This window comes from Orbicella franksi, chromosome 2 (genome assembly GCF_964199315.1).
Source record: "Orbicella franksi chromosome 2, jaOrbFran1.1, whole genome shotgun sequence".
NCBI lineage: Eukaryota > Metazoa > Cnidaria > Anthozoa > Scleractinia > Merulinidae > Orbicella > Orbicella franksi.
Window position 1 is genome coordinate 35829648 of NC_138146.1, and position 18847 is coordinate 35848494.

Here is an 18847-nt window from a genome sequence, read left to right on the forward strand (position 1 = left end):
AATGAACAAGCTTACATTATCTAAAAGAACATGCATATGTTTGACCTTCTCTTCCACAGTTATTTCTTAATTATTATGATTGCGCCTAAGCAGGAAATATGCCCCTTGAATTCGACAATTTATAACCATTCAAATTAAATATACATATTCATAAATTTGTAGTATCATAAAATCACAAAATCAAACTTTGAATGTGTGAACCTTTTTAATCTCCCCCAGTGTTTTCCTTGATTTCTAATCACTAATCTCCCTGTATTCCTCTTAGCTACGAAACTGCTATTGTCAGGTTTCTTATGAACAAAAGAAAGACAAGTGAAGAATTGTCTTATGCAGCAATCACTGTATAACTCTTTAACACTCAAATGTATAGGCAGACAGTGACACTAAAATGTAAACCAATGTCACACTGATGCTGCCCTGGTAGTTATGAGAATTACCACCATCTCTTTCTCCCTAATTCTAAACTTCTGTCCTCCCAAGGTATAAAAACAAAAGCAAAAACAATAACAAGACCAAAAACCAAAAAACAAACAAACAAACAAAGAAACAAAAACAAATCTTGGTACCTACAGTAGTTAATCCTAGACCTGGCAAGATTTTCCATTCATATTCATCATGGGAAATACCATTAAATCATTTCTTATTATACTGGTAATCACTGATAGATGCAATGCAGAATTATTGCATAGTAATTTATGATTCACATGGCCTTCGTAATTAACCTTGTCAAATAACATGATTGACTGTATAATCAATACCTTGGCAAAACAAATGGAAAAAAAAACCAATCAATTTTAACAATAATGTAACTTATAAGCCAAAGGTTTTTGCACCTGGTTTAACCCAGTGATAATAATTATTAACAATTTAATTAAATTTAATACTACTTCAGCACATAATTACATTATGTACAGTACAATTCATATCTATGCCTACTTAATGCTACTTTATGACAAAAAGTATTAGTCGTAAACGGAAAACAAGCAAGTAAAATAACCAATACAAAAAGTGACATCCAAGTGCTGACAACTGTAATAGTTTCCAAACCATGCAGATGCAAATTTAAGGTTGTGTCACATGCAGAAGAGTAAGTTGGCTAGTGAGACAATCTGGAGGGGAGGAGTCTGGTGGCCAAAAAATGTGCTCCTAAACATGAGTAAACTCCCTAAATGTGAGCCTGTTCATGGGCTGACAATTTAGCGAAAATGTACTCGAGAGTTATTTCAACTGGAGAGGTTTTTATCTTTTGGCCTCTTCCAGCCAGTTGTCTTGGGTGACATTTGTCGCACGTGTCTAGCTTTTACAGCTATCAGTACATGTAGGTACCAGCAACTCTCACTAAATTATGGTTAAACACAAGTTCTCATTTTGCATTCCAATTGCACAAAAGCTAGGCATAATAATAATTATTGGACTTAGTATGAAAGATGAACAGAAAGTTACAATTTTGCAGTGCTTTACGTTGATTGACTTAGTTCTGAATTAATGATGTGCATTATCACTACCTTCCACTACTGGGCACAATTAAATATTTTTCCCAAAAATAGTTTTTTTCATATAATACAACTGTTAGTAATATAATAATTGACGGTAAATGCAAGTTGACAGCTTCATTATGTCTGACTGTTATTCTATAATGCATCAGTCAAAAAAATATATAATTATATCTATACTGAGTGTAAGTTAAAATAGGTCATTCATCATATATATTCTACTTTAACACCTGTCACTTATTCAGAGTTTCAAAATGTAAATTAAACTAAATCGTAGATTGTAGCTCAAAGAAATCATAACTGACAGAAGTATTATTAATGACTTGTTACCATTTGCATAATTAATGAAAGAGTCTTCACGCCTTCAATCCTTTTCTACTGTTTGATGCGACATACAGAGTACATGTTGCTTTGATTGTGTACATCTTGATTTGCATGAAGCCCAGAGTTAAACTGATGGGAAAAAAAAAACACATTTCAGACATTTCAGATAAAGAGTTAAATAGATAAGAGACTAATAAATGTCTAGTATATTTATAAATGATATATTTCTACCATGCAGTTCGTTTCTCGCCAACCATCCATTTGTCTTGCTTTTCCCATCTAGGCCGCGTAATCAATTGTAGAAGTATTTCTGTAGAAGTCTTGCTATATAACGCTCACGGTATTAAACCCCTACACGAGCAAATACACCACTTGCCAACATAAACTTGAAGAAGAACAAGAAACCAGTGGATGCCATATTTTTGAAAACAAGAGAGGCATTTCTATAACACCATATAAGGAACGCATGATTGACGGAAGCAAATTGCCAAATATTTGCCAGAGTTTTGATTTGAGTTTTGATTTCTCCAATGAAATTGGAGGTAATTAAGAGCAGCTTCGCCTAAATATCAACTAGACTTGGAAATAGCGAAAAAATCGAATTTCTTCAAACTCGCCCAGAGTGAAGCCCTACGGGCACTAGTTACAAAAATATCGTTTTAAGTTCGATAAATCAAAAATTATTTTTTTCTGCAATTTTTTCGTTTCGATGCCCCAAATTGGCCAAAATCCATTGAAAATGAGCGGCATATTCAGAGGCTCGTAGACTCAAAAGCAAAAATCTTCATAACAAACTGATTGCACGTCATATTTGTACTTCCTTTCTTGTCTATTTAGAGCTAAATAGATCGTGATTTGATTAGAACTTAAATATTTGACGAATTTTTTAAGTTAACGACCCAAGACAGCTTTACAAGAGGTCTACATTTAGCCTATTTTCAAATGCTAAAAAGGCGTTCTGGTACACGGCTTTTCCCGAAATGACTAGTTTGGTCTGAAAGAGCATTGTTTCTTCTTTAAATTACTGAAATAAAATTTTTGGGTAAATAAAATCGTGAGCGCTGAGATAGCGAACTAAATGCAGCACTTCGTCCTGAAAACGTGACTGTTGACCCAAGCGTAACGAAACCAATTACTGCAAGAAAACCCGGAAGAAAAGCAAACGTTCCGTTATTTTGAAACAATTTCTAGTGATATCTCTCCGAAACCATGATTGCAAGAAACTATTTCCAGATATGAAATCTTGCAGGGTCAAAGACGGAGCTAAAGGGCGCATCTTGGCACAATAACTTTGTTTGCTGAGAATTGAATTGCAGTCAATTCCAGTGAAATTTGCAAACTTGATGTATGTTAGCCGATACTTACCTGAATATTTATATTAATAGAAGAGTCGCCTTCTTGGATTAACCTTCAAAAGAGGCTGGACCCAGATTTGGAAACCTCTAAAAGAAGAAATGTTTAATATTCCGTGACCTACCCGATGCTATAGATTCCATGCACATGCCAACCGCATGTTTGTCGTAAAACCAACTGAACTCCACTGACAGTTTCCATGGGCAACCCCAAAATAAACGATCCCCAAAAATGTAAAGTGAAATTGGTTGTCTTCATGAACAGTTAGAAGCTAGAGTCAAGTTCCATTACCTTTTAAAAATGCTTGATTCTACTTTGTTCACTCAGTCGTTACTGTCACGTTCGAATACTGCGTAGTATCGGTCACGCCAAAACACTGCAGACCGTGCAGACTGAGTAAGTTTCCCATACAAAGTCTTGTACGCTTTTGTCTATTGAATCAAAAGTCAAATACTGCGCTTGTGCAGCCTGTGGATAAATGACAAACTTTCAGATATATTTAACACTATTTTGTAACTAGACCCAAAAGAAGGAGTCACAATGAAAAGCCCAAACAAGTGTCTGCAGTCTGCACGGTCTCCACTGTTTTGGCGTGACCGATTCGCGGCTTTCGAACGTGAGAGTAGTGAACAAAGTCGACGCAAACAAATAAAATCAAGTACTTTTTAAAGGCAACAGAACTTGACTCTAGCTTCTAACTGTTCATGAAGACAGCCAATTTCACTTTACATTTTTGGGGATTGTTTATTTTGGGGTTGCCCATGGAAACTGTCAGTGGAGTTCAGTTGGTTTTACGACAAACATACGGTTGGCATGTGCATGGTATCTATAGCATCGGGTAGGTCACGGAATATTAAACATTTCTTCTTTTAGAGGTTTCCAAATCTGGGTCCAGCCTCTTTTGAAGGTTAATCCAAGAAGGCGACTCTTCTATTAATATAAATATTCAGGTAAGTATCGGCTAACATATGTCAAGTTTGCAAATTTCACTGGAATTGACTGCAATTCAATTCTCAGCAAACAAAGTTATTGTGCCAAAATGCGCCCTTTAGCTCCGTCTTTGACCCTGCAAGATTTCATATCTGGAAATAGTTTCTTGCAATCATGGTTTCGGAGAGATATCACTAGAAATTGTTTCAAAATAACGGAACGTTTGCTTTTCTTCCGGGTTTTCTTGCAGTAATTGGTTTCGTTACACTTGGGTCAAAGGTCACGTTTTCAGGACGAAGTGCTGCATTTAGTTCGCTATCTCAGCGCTCACGATTTTATTTACCCAAAAATTTTATTTCAGTAATTTAAAGAAGAAACAATGCTCTTTCAGACCAAACTAGTCATTTCGGGAAAAGCCGTGTACCAGAACGCCTTTTTAGCATTTGAAAATAGGCTAAATGTAGACCTCTTGTAAAGCTGTCTTGGGTCGTTAACTTAAAAAATTCGTCAAATATTTAAGTTCTAATCAAATCACGATCTATTTAGCTCTAAATAGACAAGAAAGGAAGTACAAATACGACGTGCAATCAGTTTGTTATGAAGATTTTTGCTTTTGAGTCTACGAGCCTCTGAATATGCCGCTCATTTTCAATGGATTTTGGCCGATTTGGGGCATCGAAATGAAAAAATTGCGGAAAAAAATAATTTTTGATTTATCGAACTTAAAACGATATTTTTGTAACTAGTGCCCGTAGGGCTTCATTCTGGGCGAGTTTGAAGAAATTCGATTTTTTCGCTATTTCCAAGTCTAGTTGATATTTAGGCGAAGCTGCTCTTAATATATCAATTAAAATTAAATACAAACATCACAGTGAAACTTACATATGGGGTAAACGTTCTCACTGATTACGGGTTGGCTGGTTTGGTAAGTGGCTGTCTATGGCGGAATTGTTCCTTGCTATCCTTCTTGAAATGATGTTCACCATTTTCTTCTCTTTTCTTGCTGTCCTCTGCACTGTTACTGCTTTGTATGACTGCAAAAAGGAAACAGACAAATATATATAATACATCAAAGCTATGGACAGCACCTGTCCAGTAACTACATGTAGTCGAAGACTGTACACTATACTACCTATTAAAGGAGTTCAACAAATCCTGAATACATGTTCTGTGCAACTAAATGTTCAATCAACATCTAACTTGGGAATTTTGTGGTATTCCAAAGAGTATGCTGCTCTTGTAGTTCAATGCGGTGCAACTTCAGGTGACACTTTCACTACATGTACATAAACTACATAAACCATCCAGTGTCTGAATTCAATCCACGACTGGCACATTCCATATCATATAAATTACATATCATTCTCAGTGCTTTCAACAAGACCCAGCACCTGCCAGAACTCAGGCTGGTATTCTGTTGTGAATTGCCAGCTATCATTTTTGGCAGTTTTCAAAACTTAACTCTCTCAAGAAAGTTAGATCATGGGCCTCTCTTGTTGCTCTCTGATGGGTGCTGCCTCAGGATCACAGTCTACAGCACCTGCACTGTACTTTAAATGGCTGTCATTAAGAGCACTCCTCTAACACCTGTCACAGAGGGCTCTGACTTCGCTTGATAGGCCTTTGATGTTAAGGGTGAAATTGCCTTTTGTTGATACAACTCACCCACAAAGTAACAAGTTTGTTACAAGTGAGAAGATCAAGGATGCAGGTGACTCAAGACTTAATGACAGACCTGCTTCAAATTGTACTGAAAGCACTACATCCTCAAGATTGTGATTCATTGTGTCACTTATTCATGGTTGAAGTATGAAGCTCATCATACTATACCTGTAATGCATAAATGGCAAATTTCTTTCTGGGAGTTTTGTATTTGCTACAAGTGCATTCCTTCTATGAAAAAGTTGAGCCCCTATTAAGCGGCCACTCTCGGGGAAATGGGAGGTGGCTGCTTAATGGGGGTTGGCCGCTCAATAAACGTTGGTGTACCTTGAATATTTTTCACCATCAGGTTAATTTCTTCGTGAACATGGTGTCACTTCAAGACAATCATGATAAATGTATGCTTGAACTTTTTTATCACTCCTCACCTCCTATTTCGGACTCTTATCTGCCATCACCTTTTCCAAAACAAAGTTTTTAAATTTTGGGTGGCCGTTTAATAGGGATAAAGACAATAGAAAAACCCTCATTGGGATGACCAAAAGGTGGCTGTGGCTGCTTTATAATGGTGGCTGGTGTAATAGGGGTTTTACTTACAGTACTTTACTGACAACAATTTTCTGGCTTTGATAACTGGCCACTTAATAGAGGTTTGACTGTATATAATTAACCTCTCACTCAAAATGCCATTAAATGCTCAAGACATTATTTGACATTATAACCCCATCAAGAGCTACAAATTAAGGTAGACACACATGCGGTTTACATGCAGGTGTATACCCCAACTATAGGAGTGAGATATTTCAAACAGGCAACTACTGAATCCCAGCCTTACCATGATTTGCACCATTGCTAACAGACAGTTCTCCATTTTTTCCAATGTTTCCATTCATAGCTTTTCCAGGTGCTCCATTCTTTCCCGACTCTTTTGGAATCTCCCTGGTATCTTCTACACCACGGCTTTTCCCAACCATTATACGGATTATGAGCCACACAATGAACTGAAACCACCATAGGTTCATGAAAAACAACATCCAAAGCATGGCATTGAAGAAGAAGTAGAATGGAGCTGTAGGAGCGTATGGCCGACCATCACAGCCAGTGGAGTGGAGTACTTTAATAGGGTAGAGGTACAGACGGCAATACAACCTGAAACACAATCTGTAGAATTAGATGCACTGTAAAAGGCAAGATGTAAAAAGATAAGATTTACTAGTTAGATCAACGATAAGACTGAAATAAAAATTAAAGTGGCTATGAGCCACACCATTGAAAATTCTGATTCTCTTTTCATTCCTATTTTTTTCATTTTCCTTTTTTCCCAGGCGATATCAGTGATTTTTTCTTCATACTTTGTTACCTTTTGAGAGGAAAAAAAATGGGGGGGGGGGGAGGGGGGGTTGCTCCTCTATGAAGAGGTTAGGGATTCTCGTCGTCTCAGGTACAAATCAAGGATTCTGGTCTCACTTAGGGTGTCGATGAAGAAACGTCATCGTTCTTAGTTGTCAAAGTATCCTTTAGGGTGCATTCAAATAAATAAATATAAATATAAAACAAATGCTCTCATTTGTTTTCTGTTGATCTCTCGAGTACGCAAGTTGGGTCTACAAGCGTGTGGGATCCTTTCTCAAACAGTGGCTAGTAATCGAACCTTTTTCGTTATAAGTGGTCTTTTAGGATCTAATTTATGAAGCTTGAGTAATGCCCACATTAGTCTTCTTTAGAAGTTAAATTCATATTTTCTGATGAGCATCCCTGACCTTTTCATATGGGAGTCCCCTCCCCCCCCCCCCCCCCCCCCCTCCGGGTTTCCAAATGTCTAACAGGAAGTGAAGGAGTGAAGGAGTGATGGAGTGAAATCGTCCCACCACTACAACTTGTCTTCAAACAATTACATTTCCACAGAAACTACTCTGTGTTAACTTTACTGTATACAGGGTGTAGTATACACCGTACTTCCGAAACTCATTAAAAATTCATCAAGTTTACACAAAGGAAGTCATGACTGTGACAGTGTTTTGAATATCTGATCTTAATTAGCAAAAATTTTTATGATTTCATTTCTCCCTTTTCTCCTTAAGTTTAGGTTTCAACTGAGAAGATACATGTATATCAAACTTGATTACGTTTCCAAACACCTTGAAGTTTGTCAAAAATACTCTGCTGTATGTGTGTTTTACTTTCCACTCTCTTCTCGGTGTTTTGGAAATGTGGTCAAATACGGTCTTTCATGTTTGATATATTACTTTAAGTCTTTGGATTAAATTTCTCAGAGCTTAATCATGGGCTAAACAGTAATTAGGATATACACTTAATGTCACTACAAGGCTCACCATAGTGATGCAAAAGACAAAACTCCTGCAACACTGAGGATGTCTGGTATGACATGATATTTTCCACCACGTGATTTGAAACCAAGGCAGAGTTTACTGAACTCCAGAAAAATATCATTGATGTCATGAAGGAAAAGCACCAGAACACCAATCCTATGGTACCTGAAATGAAGAGTCAAGTCTCATTGTCAGAGTACACTTTAAATGTTGAGCAGTCTAACTTACGGAATCAAAATTATTTATAATTATTTATCATAAGGGATGACAGCACTATAAATAAGCCTGCTACTCAGTTTGCTACATGTACATCAAAATGTTGGTCGACATTGATGTCTCTTGAGATGACTGTATCATATGGGACAGTAAAAGTCACCGATAGGGCAAGTAACCTGCCCAGGACAATAGCCTTTTTCACGGTCAACATTTCTCACTGGCATTACAAAGTAATCCCACATGTATGTGAGACAATTTTGTAGTTTCTGCCTGAAATTGCCTGCATTCATGTTCTATTACATTGTGCTGAAAAATGAGAAAAGCTAACCATGAAGATGGCTATTGTGTTTAACACCATGGGACTTCTCCTGGAATATGTTGAAAATATTCTGATCAGTTGACTGTATTTTTTGTTAAGATCTGTTTGCAAACTACAACTAACAATTCTGCCAGGGGACCTATCCAGTGTTCACTTTGATAAATAATGCCAGACACTTTGCCTGAAACTGAAACAGACCTCTTGTAGTAATGTAACAGAAAAGTGCCCTACCCACATCACTGGATCCACTATAAATCTTGCTATATCAGTTAAGTGCAAACAAAAGGGTCACAAAGCTGTTCAGAAAAAGAAACCCTTACCATCATGGCGTCTGGAAATACAGATTTTATTAATACTTCAGTTTATCCCATTGATATGTCACCACAACAGCAAAAAATGCTTGAATGAAATATTAAAACACGATGATGACTGAAATCTGGCTCACACTGAAACAACAACATTTATTTGAACATGTAGTAAAGTTCTTGCTAAAAGGTTTACACTGGAATCTTTATCCCTAATGCCTCAAAATGTCCAACATTTAGATGTAGGGAAAGTGGAACTTTTCCTTTTAAAGATGTTTGCACGTGAAAAATGCAAAATGTCTACAAAACTTTATAAACACCTCCCACTCACGGAAATAGGCCACGTTTGTATTTCACAAATTCAATACTTAGTCTCGCTCAGCCAAATTTCTTAAACTGGGTAATCATCCCCCCTTCCCCTGAGCCACATTAAGTCGGCATCTGCGGAATTTGTCAGTTTACATGTTAGCTAATTTACATAATTGTTAGCTTTACATGTAATTTATGAGACAAGGCTGGATAATTTATACTCACGCCGAGCTGTCAGGCATGACTTTTTTTGCATGCTTTTCATCCCATGGCAAAATTATGTAGATACATGTAATAACCCAGCACCATGTACATGAATTATTTCTAGCAATCTCACCTGATAGCCAAAGAGAAGAAAATAAGTAAATTAGTTAATATGTGATGCATAATCATAAGGATGGAATCCCGTCGCCATTGGTCCATAAAGAGTGTGGCATATATTGAATGAAAATAAAACCCTGCTTCTACCACATACAGCATGTAAATGTCTTGAGGAACAGGCATTCCTTTGTACCATCCTGCAGATAAACAGTCAGACCTTAGTCATATTAAGCATACACCAAAAGGCATGTAACTCCCTAGCCTCAAACAATAGACTGCTGAAAGTAATATTTTACAACTGGCAAATGAAAATAGAGGCTCCACCAGGTCTTAAGCCTGAGTAAAGCCACCCACACTCCTCTAGAAAGATTGAGGAAGGGCATCTGTCTTAACATTGATAATCATGTTCAAGTTCATCTGATTTTTCTCAAAAGTCAGCTGTCGAGACAACGATGGAAATTTGTACAATTAATACATTTCGTGAGAGAGTTTTGAAGTTTAAAATTTTTTTCTGAGAACATAGCAAACTATAAAGATCACCAACAGCTGTCTCATGCAAAGATCACAGGCAGAGAGCAGAATTTTGCTTTGTTGTCTCCACATGTCATGTCAAATATTGTCACACTGAAATGATGATGGATAATTTATGCAAGAAGCAGGATTATCATCTGTAACACAAAGATGCCCCTCTCCAATTGTTTTTGAGGAGAGTAGCTGGCAGTACAAGGATATGTCATGGCTCTATCACAGAAATGAGCACGTATTTATTGATTACCAGCTGATTCACATTGCTGTACATCATCAACTGACAAACCACAACATTGACTGGGACTCTGCTCAGTGCTTAACCTACAGTAAAAACTATTTTCAGCGACTGACTCTGGAGAGCTGGTACACTAACCTAGAACAAACACCTCTTAATTAATGTCAACAACTACTGGCACCTCACAAATGACTTATCCATGACAGAAATGAAACCAACAAAAAGACTTCTAACAGACTGACTTAACTTGACTAGCAATACAGGGACCAAAATTCGACCAATTTGACTAACAATAAATGGATCGAAACCGACCAGTGACTGATGACAAACTTTACACAAGTCTTTCAGCCAATACCATCATGGCTAAACTGACCAATCACATTCAACGGACCAGACTTACAACATTATTGACTGACAAACACTATTGACTCTGAAGATGACTTCCGCTCAAGTTGTTGAAATGTCAGTCACCAACAACAGCTCTTTTCAGAACTACCCTCACCCGGACGATCACACTATACAAACTACAGATTCAATTATGTTGCCTTGCATCTGTTCTATACATGTAAGTAATAGATCTTGCAGATGACATCAAAATGTGGTAAGAACAAAAAAAAGTGGCACAGGAGGCGAAAGCCCAGTATGTCACTGATGTTTTACATCAAAAAGAATATACACATGTACTAACCTTTCCAGCAGTTACTTGTGTCTTGGAAAAAGTTATATTTGCCATTAAATAGAATGTAGGAACAGTAGCCATATGCTGAAGAGTAAAACAAAAACTTGAAGGCACTTTCTGGACACTTTTTCTGATCTTTCTCAAGGAGTTGACACCAACTGAAAAAAGGCTGAAAATACAACCACAAGTTGTAAAATTTATATCACCTACGTGCTGGTTTTCAAATTAACAAGGGGCATTAACACTGAACTCGTCTAGAAGTAACGTATTGTACATGTACATGACCCCACAAGCTTCCAGCTTTCATACATATCATGTACAAATAAAGGCAAGCTACCTACCTACCTACTTATAAAGACACACCTTTGATATTTTCTCATACCATGTAACAAACAATTGAAAGAACAAGTGACCAGCTGTTACAAAATTCACATGCAAGCTATATAATTCTCAAGCCGTATCAAAGCTTCCAAGAAGCAAGTGTATGTCTTCACTCAGCTGAAATGTAAATGACAGATAAAAGCCCAGCAAATACCCCATATAAGACCGCAAGGAGCATTCAGTGGCCATCCTGAAATCCGCCTGATCTGATCAGGCTAAATTATGTTTTGCCACTCATGAGAAAAGGCTACATCTTCATTTACAACATAACTAGCAAAGCTGAACAATCACATTCACTGTACATGTATCTCACAATGTAGAAAAAAGTATGTACCCTTCCTGCCACATTCTCTCCCACCCCCCTCTCCCTTAAAAGTAAGATTTCACACCCTGCTTCCAGTTATTTCCCCATCTCACTCAAATTCTCCCTTGTCACCAGGAAGACTTTCCACATCAAGTTTCTTGCCCCCTTCCCATGCAATTGAAACATACTGTACAATCAACTAGTCCCAGGGTATGCCAGAGGGGGAGTTGGTTTGTCGTGAAAATTCATTTGTTTACTAAATATTATGTTTGAGAAGTAGCATTTTGGGCAGCTTGAAAAGATGATGTGTTTAATGCCCAAGGGTTTTCATTATGATGACTGTGTATTTTGACCATGTTGAATGCATATTTCATATATTTTTTAACACATTTTTAACCGGGACAGCCTAGGGCCAAGCCCAGGTCACGTTCTGCTGATCACACTGTTTTTTTGTTTTGTACGTGAGTAGACCAAGTCCACTGCGAGTGAAAATCAGGCCTTTGCTAAAAGGATTTTGACAGACTGGGATCCATTCTGCAAAATTTCATTTCAAAGATAGCAAAGAGATGTCAGCTAATGCAACAGAAAAATGTAAAAAGGAAAAATTATATTTGATTACTTCCCTAAGTTTCAAGGAACAGATTATCTGAACAACAGAAATTTATTATGCACGTTTGCCCCCAACCTTTTGAAACCTGTATAATTGACACAAACTGCATTATAAGTGTAATGCATATATAAGCAAGTCCATCACGTTTTTTTTTTCTTTAATACGGAATCTGTTTTTGGCAAAAGTAGTTTAATTTAATTTTCACTTTAACAAAAGGGTGTTAATAATTTACTCTTACATGTATGTCCGGGTTTTAAGCTTGCTAAACCTTCTTGAAAACCATCTTTTTGTAAAGGGCTAATTGACTGAAGGTGTTAGAAAATTATCATCCCGCCAACTCGTTAAAAGTGCCCGTCAAGGTAATTTTGAACCTGAAAGAATTTATTCCTAAGCTTATACCTAAACATCTGCGCCAGAGAAGATGTTGTGTATTCGATCGAAACTTCTTGACAAACAACAACAAAATTTTAATGTTGACAGAGTCTCTTTAAGTGTGTCGTTTAATATTAGCATAGTTTTACTCAAAAAGAAATAAATCTTTAAAAGATACAACCAGGAATAAATGCACAGGCTATACATTTATTTAGTGAGCTTACTGTTTTGCGTGAACCGAATCAACCAAGACCACAGAACAATTGGGGGTTCATGTTAAACCTAAGCTTACCCACGGTTTCAGCGATCGAAACAACAGTATTTGATCCTGTAAACAAAGTTTTTCAACAGTTAAAAGGCTGCTTTAGAAGGTGTCAGTTTAATATGAGTGTTCTGGAAGCCAAACGATTCATATTTTAACCGTACTGACCTCAAGCGTATATAAGATTAACTAAACATTCAATAATCTTGCCAATAATACTGGGAATAAACCTCCTCCTACAAGTTTCGTAATTAAAACTATCTAAAGCTTTACCATAGCTACGTTGACCCTCAGTGAAATGAACTTCCAAAGGAGCGATCCCGGAGGAAAACTAAAAAAATCTACGTACAATTCCTACCTTGAAAAGCGCCTCGGTCAAAAAATACCGCAATATGGTGAAAGCGACACCGAGGAGAAGACAAATGAGAATGTCTTTAGCCGATATGAAGCCGTAGTTGGAAATCTCGAGAATGAAATCCGTCAGAAATGTTTTTGTTGGACCTCTTTCGTTCCATTCAATCCAACAATGGTTCCATATTTTGCTGAAAGCCTCCAAGTATCCAACCTCCATTGTGGAACCTGCAAGCACAATACATCAGAATATGTTAGGGGAGGGGTAGAAGGGGAGTGTTTTAGCGGTTTGAAAGAGACTTGCACAGTTACACTCAGGGGGATGGGGTGGATGGAAGGTGGTGTGACGTCGGAAATCATGCCACCTTCTGATGCCTTTCTCAGTTATGACAGGGGCTTGGTGGGGTGGGAAAGAAGTTTTCGTACCATTATTTCTGGTTGAGAAAAAAAAAATTAATTTTTTTTTCATTGGTTCCATATCTTTTATTCTTATGGCCCGCTTTGCACGAAATCGTTTCATCAGTTTCTTTTGTGCAGGATTGTATTTTTTTGGTAATACTCCAACCCAGCCCAGCCCAGCCCACGACCATAGATCACCGTAAGCCCGTGACTACGGACTTATCGTTCTTTGACCGGGCTGCCATGAGGCCGTCACGAGTCGTGCGCTATTGTATCAATTCTTTTTGAAGAGCTTCTAAAAACACACACTACTTGTTTCTTTTGCTGTAGGCCACGGTGCTGATGAAGAAATCCCTTATCGTTTCCGATCACGGGGGGCTGGCAGCTACGTTTGATAAACAGGTAATATATAGATTCAGCCAAGCTTAAGCGCGGAGCTCCCACAACGCTACAGTCGAACATTAAGCGGACACCCTCGGCCTCGGGGAAATGGGAGGCGGTAGTTTCATAGGGGCTGGCCGCATATAATAGGGGTTTTTTTTTTTGAATATTTGTTTTTAGATCTGGTTCCGATTCATGCTTAGTCATCATAGAATCAAGTCAAGACAATCAAAACAAACGTGATTTCGACCCCTTATCTGTCATCGTCTTTTCCGAAAGAAAACCAAACTACGTGTATTACATTTTGGGTGGCCGCTTAAAAGGGGTAAGGACCATAGAGGACTCCCTCGTCGAGACGACCGCGACAAAAGGTGGCCGCAGCCGCTTAATAGTGGTGGACGGTTAATGTAGTCTTTATTTATAGTATTTTACTGACAAATATTTCTGGACTTTGATGACTGGCCGCTTAATAAGGGGTGACCGCTTAATAGGTGGCCGCTTAGTAGAGGTTCGACTGTAATCATCTACTCAACGTTACAACCTTTTGAACCAAAAAAAAAAAAAAAAAAAAAAAAACACGAGGAAATCTACATAAACACAATGTGCAGATCACCACATCTGAGTATCAAGTAGCAAATACTCTCTCGACCGGATGAAAGAACTGTGATGCTGCTCTCTTCAAGGTAAAGCCAAGGAAGGCATTTAGAAGGGGTGTGGACAAAACGTGGGGTAGGCCATAGTCTAGGCCAATGGCCTAGGCCATTAACAAAAAACATTAACAAAACATCAGTGAGAGTCGAATGACTTAGCTGGCATAAAATTATATCCCTCTAATAGGGGTATGCTTAAAAGTCACTAACACGATTATCAACATCAGAGGGAACGAAACAATGCAAACCTTACAGCACTCAGCCTTGAAACATCCTATTTTTCGCTGTCTTCGACGTCTAGCATCCCCAGCCAAGCAATCAACCATAACGGCAGAGAGGTACCAATCCTTACATAAGACATTATCTCCTGTCACATTTCGCAAAAGCTTTCGCTGTGGACCTTTTGAGGCTAAACAGCCTAAGAGGTACCAAAACTGCGTTTTTAACCCCTAAAAGGTATGGCAAGAACCCCCGTCATTTATATATGGGATTTCCCCCCCTCCCCTCCAGCGGTGGGAAGGACCGCTATTACGTGGTCGCTGAGAATATCCAAAATGGCGGCTCCGCGATCCTTACCGGCTGCCAGTTTGTGACATAGAGTGGAGTGCTAGTGTAAACATGTAATGAATGGCGTTAGTGACTGTTAATGTTAGTTAGTGGCTTTTTAGTATACCTCTATTAGAGGGATACAAGAACCACGAGGGATACAATGTTATGCCAGCTAACTCGTTCGACTCTTACTCATGTTTTGTCAATGTTTTTAAAAATCTGACCACTGGTGGGCCATAGGGTAGGCGACAGGGTAGGCCATGGCCTACACCACTGGCCTAGGCCATAACCTACCCCACGTTTTGTCCACACAAGCCGGATAAAACGTCCAAAATTTTAAAGACTTGCGGTTTTCAAGCTTAATAATTATTCACGCTGAAACGTAAATCTATGGAACGCCAGAACTGTCTTATGATAGTTTTTTTTTTTATTATATTGGGTGGTTATGTCATTATATTGAGTAGTTATGTTATTATATTCGGTGATTAACTCATTATACTCGGTGCTTATTCCATTATACTCGGTGCTTATGTCTTTATATGCGGTGCTGCCTTCATTATATTCGGTGCTTATTCCATTATATTCGGTGCTTCCCTCGTTATATTCGGTGCTTTCTTCGTTATATTCGGTGCTTTCAAAAGCAGATTGCGATCAAACGAGTATGTTTCAGAGAACAACACATTTTTTTGCTGCATACGATTGCATAAAAAAGGTCTGTTTTGAAAAGCAGTGTCGGCTGCTGTTCTAAACCTTGTTAGTTCTTCACTGTTTGACCGACGCGACAGCGATAAACCTGAGAAGTTAAATATTTGTGTTTCACCGTTCGATCGACGCGACAACATAAACCGGACAAGATAAACATCTCGCCCCATTGTGGCCATAGAGCAATTCAGGTGATAACAATTGAGTTTTTAATTTCGAGGGGTCTGAGTTTTCGGGGTCTGAGGCTTCGGGGTCTGAGTTTTCGTGACACCCGTTTTTCCCGGCTTTCCCTAGACTATCTCCAAATTGTACGACCCCTTGCGAAGACTGGTGACGATCATATCGAAGAAAGCACCGAATATAATGAAGTAAGCACCGAATATAATGAAGTAAGCACCGAATATAATGAAGTAAGCACCGAATATAATGAAGTAAGCACCGAATATAATGAAGTAAGCACCGAATATAATGAAGTAAGCACCGAATATAATGAAGTAAGCACCGAACAAGGAAGTACCGAATATAATGGCCTTTGCACCGAACATAAGGAAGAAATACCCGTAATAATGAAGAAAACACCAAACAAAGTTAGAACCGAATATAACGAAGAAAGCACCGAATATAATAAAGACAGCACCGAATATAATGAAAAAAGCACCAAATATAACGAAGAAAGCACCGAATATAACGAGGGAAGCACCGAATATAATGGAATAAGTACCGAATATAATGAAGACAGCACCGCATATAAAGACATAAGCACCGAGTATAATGGAATAAGCACCGAGTATAATGAGTTAATCACCGAATATAATAACATAACTACTCAATATAATGACATAACCACCCAGTATAATAAAAAAAAAGTATCATAAGACAGTTCTGGCGTTCCATAGAAGACATCTCGCCGAAGCAACTTGACAATTTTTATTGAAAACGCGACGAAAGTTTCTACAACAAAGAGTCGCTTACCGCAATTTGGCAATTCACGTCAGTGTGAAGTCTTCCAGACAGAATCTAGCAAAAGTTGTGAAGACTGAACTGAACTAATCCTGGAAAGATCAACGAATTAACCTCTTTTCCCGCTGTGTTTACCGTTTTGTAATTTCTCTAAACGCACGAAACATGTATGATTTCCCGGTCGTTGATCACTTGGCCGGTGAACTCATGGGGAGTTGTGCAAAGTCAATGTTTTACGGTATATGCATGATATAATTTGGCATATATTAATGTCTAGGGAAAGTGGCAACCCTTTTGTTTTCTTCAAAACACCTTTAAAGGCACACTGATCGTTGTGTCTTTGCTGCCATCAAACAAAGGAATGAAAAAATCTTTTGGTATTCTTCACCAGCAATATTATGACTCTCTACCTCATGGTTTTCCTCTTTGGTGCCTCTTTAACATTGTTTGATGTTTCATCATTCCTTTTTAAGGCCAAAAGAGTTAGTTTCCTGTGTTTTTGACAGAAAAAAAGACCTTGAAAGCTTGCAAACTTGTAGGTAGTGGGCATGCGTGCGTACGCACGGACGGACAATCACCAAATTTACCAGGCCTCCGGAAAACCTATAGTGCTCCGCTTGTACGCCTTCGGCGCGCAGGAGCTCCGCTATATAAGGCTTGTTCCCAGAACCCGCTCGTTTTCGATCAGCGTTGCGGATTGTATTTTGCTTCAGGCTTTAGGACAGGCAAAGCGTAAAAGGTGGTACACGAGCGAGGTGCGCGGGACAAATCCTGTTACTTGGTCAGCGCCGCCGGCTTAATTTTCACTTTCCTTTAGGCAAAGGACGGTTACAATAGCAACGATGTTAAGTTTCTATTTTCTTAGCTAGGCCTAGAGTGCGTCCGCTCCTCATAGGATCAATGAAGGTTTTTAGGGTAGTAAATGTAATCGTTTGTGCCGATAATTTTCCATTTTCCTGTATGATTCTTCTAATGGCACCCTCCCCCCTACCTCCGATCCTTTCGCTACTAAGGCAAACGCACATGACCCAGGATCCTCCATTTTCTGGGTCAGTTTTCCAAATGTTCTTAGAGTGGCCCTCTGACTACTGAGGTGAGACTTCCCAGACTTGAAGGAATTTGGATGAGATATGGACGCGGCACTCACAAGCCTACGCCGTTGAGCTTAGAAAAGAGATCGAGATAACTGCCTTGTGGCATCTCTCTCTATGTTCACTGCAGAAATCCTGGCTTGTAGCCGGTGTAGTGATTCTAGTGTTCCCTCGGGTGCAGTATGGAAAAGGCATGTTGATGGTGAAATCCGCGCGCCATTTTATTGAAAATGGAACAAACAAAGGGGCCGTGTTTTCCATCAAACCATGAATGCCGTTAAATTTGCAAAGATTTCCAGAATGGGATAACATTTTCTGAGTTGATTAAAGCGGAATAGATTCTGACGAGGACAACCTCGCCAGGTACACGCGAAGTTTTCAAAATTATCTTCTCGGAAATATATTTTCCATGCATCCGATTGCCGGTACTCCAAGTACTCCTGAAATTTTTCAGATGATTGTGTTAGATATCCCGGTTTCTGTAGCATTAGCGACTGCAAGTATTAATTTGTACTCCCCCCTCGGAATAGGATGCTAGACCATCGCAATGTTATATTTGTCGGTACCCATTTCTACAACTATTGCAGGTGGAAAAGTCTTGCCACGAGTCTACTTTCGCTTTTCAGACTAGGAAAAATATTGGGAAGGACTTTTAGATAGTCGAAGAGAGGCACCCAGTAAAGAGTCTTCCCCACGAACATGAGCCACAGCTGCGACAGGGATTTCGAGTCGCCCCATATGTCCAAGCATTCCAACAAAAACCTAAAAATCTGGAAACGGGAGGTAGTGGTACGAAAATGGCCTAGGAATACATGTATTTCCAGAAATCCG

General features: G+C 38.7%; 1 protein-coding gene across 1 annotated transcript; it reads right to left on the bottom strand.

Annotated features, from left to right (window-relative positions):
- Window positions 1-850: 850 nt before the first annotated feature.
- On the bottom strand, window positions 851-13878 carry LOC145479635 (ceramide synthase 1-like). The gene is made up of 7 exons (XM_081458046.1): window positions 13292-13878; window positions 11014-11173; window positions 9579-9759; window positions 8096-8257; window positions 6598-6911; window positions 4983-5134; window positions 851-1946 (listed from the first exon to the last, which is right to left on the bottom strand). The coding sequence occupies exons 1-6, from the start codon at window positions 13502-13504 to the stop codon at window positions 5007-5009; spliced, it is 1158 nt and encodes a 385-aa protein (XP_081314172.1). The 5' UTR covers window positions 13505-13878; the 3' UTR covers window positions 851-1946; window positions 4983-5006.
- Window positions 13879-18847: the final 4969 nt, after the last annotated feature.

What these genes read in the sequence shown, in the direction of transcription:
- LOC145479635 (XM_081458046.1), bottom strand. Translation starts at nt 13,504, where the DNA reads ATGGAGGTTGGATACTTGGAGGCTTTCAGCAAAATATGGAACCATTGT. An exon ending in CACAAGTAACTGCTGGAAAG is followed by an intron (nt 9,760 to 11,013) that starts GTTAGTACATGT and finishes GTTTATCTGCAG; the next exon opens with GATGGTACAAAGGAATGCCT. An exon ending in TTCTTCTCTTTGGCTATCAG is followed by an intron (nt 8,258 to 9,578) that starts GTGAGATTGCTA and finishes TCTTCATTTCAG; the next exon opens with GTACCATAGGATTGGTGTTC.